General features: G+C 42.0%; 2 protein-coding genes across 2 annotated transcripts; both read left to right on the top strand.

The window, feature by feature from the left end:
* LOC109727132 (E3 ubiquitin-protein ligase RING1-like) lies at positions 855-1,670 on the top strand. The gene has a single exon (XM_020257032.1). It carries the CDS (start codon positions 855-857, stop codon positions 1,668-1,670), a length of 816 nt encoding a protein of 271 aa, XP_020112621.1.
* Positions 3,455-4,291, top strand: LOC109727131 (E3 ubiquitin-protein ligase RING1-like). Its single transcript, XM_020257031.1, has one exon. It carries the CDS (start codon positions 3,455-3,457, stop codon positions 4,289-4,291), a length of 837 nt encoding a protein of 278 aa, XP_020112620.1.

The raw sequence follows: 6,778 nt of genomic DNA, 5'->3' as shown, positions 1-6,778 counted from the left end.
CTCAAATATTTTGATTTGTGATTATATTATACGAATGCATAGTTAAGGGGTTAAGCAGTAGTTGGAGTTTTCTCCGGTATCATATCACCTTCCCTGAAGGACAAATTTACTTTCTGATTGACAATAGAATGAAAATTCAAAATATTTCATTAGCCAAACATCTTATTGTCGCATTCTGAAATGGAGAAGAAGATGTTTCAAAATATTTCATTTGCCGTAATTTTCATTTCTCGCCATAAAATTTTGTGTTTTAGAACTCGTATTTGACCATAAAAACTACAGAAAAGGAAAAAATAAAAATAAAGATGAATTGACGTATAGGCCATCTTGGAGTAAGCCCTTTAGCAACTGTTCAAAATTTTGACACTATCTCAACTTGCACTTTTTTCAATTTATATAATTAAAAATTTTGATTAGATTTATTAATTTTATTAGCTACTAGCCGGTAAGTATTTCAATTGTATTTGCTGGAATTTAATTAAATTATAAATTTTGATGAAATAAAGTTGAAGAGAGAGTACACATCTTTTCCAAAAGAACTTGGTAGATAATTTTAATGAGAAATGGATGAGATTAAGTAGTTTTTTTTTTTTTTGGTTAGTTATTACGGTTAACCGGTTAAACCAACTGGTTTCGACCGGTTGGAACCGGACGCTCATAAAAAGCCGGTCCAAACGGGTCCGAGTCCTCCGTTGTCCGCTCATATAAAGCCGGTCTAAAGATGACGTGGTAGACCAAGTCCACCATTTGCTTCTATTCTGCGCGGGAGAAATCAACCACCTTCCTTCCTTCCTCCTCTAACCGTTTCTTTCCCTCCTCCAAGAATCCTCCTTTGCTCCGCCACCGCCACCGCCATGGGGGCAACCATGTCCTCCTCAGCCGTCGCTCCGTCCGCCCGCTACTACTTCTGCCACAGATGCTTCCTCGCCACCGTGCTCGCCGCCGGCGCGGCTTGCCCTCTTTGCGGCGGCGCCTTTGTCGAGGAGATCAACATCCCCCCCTCCGAAGCCCCTAACCTAAACCCTAACCGTAGCTTCTTCTTCACAACCGGCTGCCTCTCCACCTCCCCCGCCTCCTTCGTCCTCCGCTGCCGTGCCGACGCCGACGCCTTCTTCCGCTCCGAGATATCCCCCTTGGGCCACCTCACACGCTACCCCACTCGACGCCCTCCTTTTCCCTTGGCCTATCTAGAGGCCAGCATCGACCACCTCCTCGCCCGCGGCTCCCGTGTCCACGCCGGCTCTGACCTCACAATTGGTAGGTTGGCCGGCCGGATCAACCTCCAAGGTCGCGACCGCGACATCTTCACCACTCCGGCAGCCAGAGGGGCCATCGCCGCCCTTAGGGACATCGAGATCAATGCGGGGCCACAAGGGGGGCAGTCGTGCATGGTGTGCTTGGAGACCCTGGAGGTTGGGACCGTCGCGAAGAGGTTCCCGTGCAAGCACGTCTTCCACAAGGAGTGCATTACCGAGTGGCTGCGGCGGCAGCACACCTGCCCGGTCTGTCGGTTCCCGCTGCTGACGGAGGAGGTGGGTGGGCCGAGTCACACCGTGTTTAGGGTCGTAATCCCCCCACTTTCATCGGGTCTGAATCTCGATCGGAACATAGTAGTACTTGATCAGGAGGTGAGGGGCCAGCCTCAAACTCCGCCTTGCCGATGGGCGTAAGGCAAGAACAGGCCGACCACGACTCGGAGGTACGTTACAGCACTAACTTGGTTTCTTAGCTCTTGGTTCAGTAGATTTTCAGCTTCAAATATATCAGATGTAGATAATAAATTTAGGGGTAAATTGTTTGCTTGTTTTGAACATTAGTGCTTGATGATGAATGCTCTGGTTTAAGCATTCAATGTTCTGTTCTTTTTCCAGATGTTATGGATTGAAAACTAGAATCCTAAAAACAAAACAGATATTCTGTAGCAAATTTTTCGCACATTGAACTACAGTTATCTAGCATACATTATCGAGAGGACTATGTATTTTAGGGAGATTAATCTTCAAGATTGAGATTATGGTGATGATACTGATCGCTAATCAAAAACCATCTATTAAAGTTTCGTCAAAAAAGTTTATATGAAAGAATACACCAAGTTGCATTCTTTCATTGATTTTTTTCTTTAAAATTTAATCATGTCGCAATTTTGTGAATTGCAAATTATAGTGTGTAAAATTTGCCCTAAAACAACAGATCTTCTTTTATGCACTAACTATTGCATGTGTTTTTCTTATTGCGTATTTTCAGGTGCATCCTCAAGTGTACAGTTGAATATTTTACTCTGCCCTCAATTAAAATAAGATTGAAAATTAAAAAAAAAAAGAGAAAGAAATCATCTGCCTACTGTCCATGTACATATTATATATACGTTAAAGGTGTCGTCTGATGCCAACGAGCGTACGAGAGGATGCGAGTTTATATTCAGAAAATACACATATGTAGCAGATGGAAGTTTCAAAACTGGAGGGGCAACAAGAGAACTGGTCTGTTGTTTTTTTATAGTCAGACCGAAGTTCAGCTGCACACTGCAAGCTGATTTTTTCAGATTTGGGTAGATCCTGCAATTGATGATTGAGATATGGATTGTTGTGATTTTTTTTGTGTGTAACATATGTTGTTCAATGCCCAGGATGAGCTGATCTTTCCACACCTCAAAATTTTCGAATTTGGATCATATTACTTGGATGAATAGTTAGGGGTTAAGAACAAGTTTATTTTCTGGCTTACATTACAAGAAATGTTCAAAATATTTTATTAGCCAAGCATCGGATTGCTGCATTTTGCAATGGAAAAGAGTTTTAAAATTTTGGCCGTAATTTTCATTTCTCGCCGTAAAATTGTGTGTTTTAGAACTTGTATTTTTGACCATAAAAACTACAGAAAAGGAAAAAATAAAAATAAAGATGAATTGACGTATAGGCCATCTTGGAGCAAGCCCTGTAGCAACTGTTCAAAATTTTGACACTATCTCAGCTTGTACATTTTCCAATTTGAATAACTAAAAATTTTTGGCTAAATTTAATAATTTTATTAGCTACTAGCCGGTAAGTATTTCAATTGTATTTGCTGGAATTTAATTAAATTATAAATTTTGATGAAATAAAGTTGAAGAGAGAGTACACATCTTTTCCAAAAGAACTTGGTAGATAATTTTAATGAGAAATGGATGAGATTAAGTAGTTTTTTTTTTTTTTGGTTAGTTATTACGGTTAACCGGTTGAACCAACTGGTTTCGACCGGTTGGGACCGGACGCTCATAAAAAGCCGGTCCAAACGGGTCCGGAGTCCTCCGTTGTCCGCTCATATAAAGCCGGTATAACGATGACGTGGTAGACCAAGTCCACCATTTGCTTCTATTTTGCGCGGGAGAAATCAACCACCTTCCTTCCTTCCTCCTCTAACCGTTTTTTTCCCTCCAAGAATCCTCCTTTGCTCCGCCACCGCCACGGGGGCAACCATGTCCTCCGCCGCCTCTCACAGCGGGGACGCCGCCGCCGCAGCCTCCTCCTCGCCTCCGCCCCGCCGGAAGGGGAACGGCGGCGCCAACGACACCTTCGTCGAGGACATCAACATCCCTCCCTCCGAAGCCCCTCGCCCTAACCCTAACCTTGGCTTGTTCTTCGCAACCAGCTGCCTCTCCACCTCCCCCGCCTCCTTCGTCCTCCGCAGCCGTGCCGAAGCCGACGCCTTCTTCCACTCCCCGATATCCCCCTTGCACCACCTGAGGTGCCTCCCCACCGGGCTCCTTCCTGATCCCTTGCCATATATTGAGCAGCGTATTGACTACCTCCTCGCCCCCGGCACCAGCGGCGCCCCTGTCTACGTCGTCTTGGCAGGCGTGGTGCCCCCCCATTACAGTGCCCCCTCCGAAGACGAAATTGCCAGGTTGGCCGACCGGATCAACCTCTGCGGTCGCTACCACGACACCTTCATCACTTCGGCAGCCAGACGGGCCGTCGCCGCCCTCAGGGACGTCGAGATCGACGCGGGGCCGCAAGGGGGACAGTCGTGCACAGTGTGCCAGGAGACCCTGGCGATTGGGACTGTGGCGGCGAGCTTTCCGTGCACTCATGTCTTCCACAGAAACTGCATTGTCCCGTGGCTGCAGCAGCAGCACACCTGCCCGGTCTGCCGATTCTCGCCGCTGATGGAGGAGATGATCGGGCCGAGTCACAGCGTGTTTAGGGTCGTAATCCCCCCGCCGTCGTTGGGTCTGGATCTCAATGAGCATATAGTCGTTATGGAGGAAAAGATGAGGGGCAATCCTGAAATTCCGCCACGCCGATGGGCGTAAGGCAAGAGCAGGGCCGACAGCGACTCGTAGGTACATTACTTCAGTAACTTGGTTTCTTTGTTCTTGGTTCAGTAGATTTCTCAGCTTCAAATATACCGCATGTGGATTGATGCAGCGCTAAGCTCTTTGTTTGTTTTGAACATTTTTATTCGATCTTAGTGCTTTGTGACGAACGCTATGGTTGAGGTATTTCAATAGATTGTTCTTTTCCTCGATGTTATGAATCGAGAACGAGAATCCTAAAAACAGAACAGATATTCTTGTGGCAAATTTTTCGCACGTAGTTTTCTAGCATAAATTGTCGAGGGTGGCAATGTATTTCAGGGAGATTAATATTCAAGATTATGATTATGGCAATCTAAAAGATCGAAGTTTAGTCGAGAAAGTTTATTTTAAAAAGTTTGCAGAAACTACTTTGCTGTTGCACATTTGGACATCAATACTGTTGCTTTGTGAATCAGTAACAACCGCTTCGATTTTTTGTTAAAAAGAGGAGTGTTTATAGGAAATCTGGTTAAATCATAATAGATAGTGTAGTGTAGGTTTTCACTGTGAAATGTAAACTAATTTGTGTGAAAATATTAATCTTGCATTCTGAATTTAGTAAGGATAAAACATCAGTATTTGTTTTCCCCGTCCTTCTCCTTGCAGCAGCTGCAAATTGGTGTATATTCTTTCATTGATTTTTTTTTACAGTGTAAAATTTGCCATAAAACAACAGATCTTCTTTTATACACTAACTATTACATGTGTTTCTCTTATTATGCATCTTCAGGGACATTCTCAAGTGTACAGTTGAATATTTTACTCCGCTCTTGATTAAAATAGAATTAGAAGAAAAAAAAAATTACAAAAAGAAAATTTTCTACCGACCGGCAAGCCATGTACACACTGCGTATACAATAAAGGTGTCCTCTGATGCCGATGAGTGTTGGAGAGGATGCGAGTTTATTTTCAGCCAATACACAGATATAGCAGATGAAATTTTCAGAACTGGATTGAAGAGCAACAAGAGAACTAGAGAAGATGCTTTCAGCAGAAGTTTATTTTCTGGTTTATGTTTCAAGAGAAGTTCAAAATATTTTATCAGCCAAACATCTTATTGTCGCATTTTGAAATGGAGAAGATGCTTTAAAAGTTTGGCCAAATCGGTTCGTAATTATTGTTTCTTGCCCTGAAATTTTGTGTTTTAGAACTCATATTTAACGATAAGAACACAAAAAAGGGGAAAAAAAAAATTAAGGATGAATTGATGTATAGGTTATATTGAACTACGCCTTTTAGCAACTTTTCAAAGCTTCGACACTCTCTCAACTTGTACTTCTATCATTTTAAATAATTCAAAAAATGGTTTAATTTAATAATTTTTTCAGTTATTTGCTGGTAATTAAGTTAGTTCAATCGTATTTACTGATACATAATTAAATTTTAAATTTTTTGAAGAAATAAAAGTTGAAGAGGGAGTACATCTTTTTTCCAAAAGAAATTGGCAGCTAATTTTTACCTGACAAAAAAAAAAACTTATCAGATTTTCTTTTGATTGCCTTTATAGATTACAATCTCGAAATGTGTACAATCAAATCTTTGTACAGTTCATTTCTAAATTTGTACAATCTGGTGGGTTCTTTTTCTGAATGTGTAGTTCGTACATGTCCGTATTGACGCTGAATTCATTTCATAAAGTATTCTTCTTGCTTCTGTCGAAATCTGGTTCGATTTTTTTAGAAGCAGGTTGAACCGAAGTGCAGCTACAAGCGTTGAGCCGAATTTTGAAATTTGAAAAGCGAATTTCTGAATACAACTATCGACGCTTGAAACAAGGCGTGTGGTGATTTTTGTATGCAGATTCAAATTAAATGGATGAGACAATTCTTCCACACTCCAAACATTTGATCACATTACATAGATGAACTGTCAAATGCAAACAGTTTGAGCTTCTACAGTCCACCCTTGTTGTGCAGAGTCTACTTTCAGTTTGTTTTTAACACAACAAAAGTTTAAAATATTTAACGTAATCGTTCGATCCTTCAAAGTGAAAACCGGTTGTCAATTGAAAAAAAAAAAAACAAACAAACAAATAATTCAAAGTTTGTGACCGCACTGGCGCAAGTAGGGGGAAGGGACATTGCAAATGAACACAAGAATAATTTTTTTCAAGCATTATTTCAATATAAAATTATCATCTTATCCATAATTAACCATAAGAAGTATATCCTGTATGGTACAATTATTTAAAGAAAGAAAACGTTTTGGATCTTCCACCAAATCTAAAGCCTGCAAATCTATTGACGGCTTTTAACCGTCTAAAGAAGACATGGTAGACCAAGTCCACTGTTAGCTCCCATTTTGCGCGGGAAAAGTGTTTAAACCTTCACCTCTTTCCTTTTCTTTCCCTCCAAGAATCCCCCTCCGCCGCGGCAACCATGTCCTCCGCCGCCCCTCACGGCGGAGCCACCGCCTCTTCCTCCTCTGCCGCCGTCGCGGTCA

The sequence above is a fragment of the Ananas comosus genome, linkage group 22, assembly GCF_001540865.1.
Source record: "Ananas comosus cultivar F153 linkage group 22, ASM154086v1, whole genome shotgun sequence".
In the NCBI taxonomy this organism is placed as follows: Eukaryota; Viridiplantae; Streptophyta; class Magnoliopsida; order Poales; family Bromeliaceae; genus Ananas; species Ananas comosus.
Note: the sequence above shows the minus strand (reverse complement) of the source record. Positions and strands in the feature narration are given on the sequence as shown.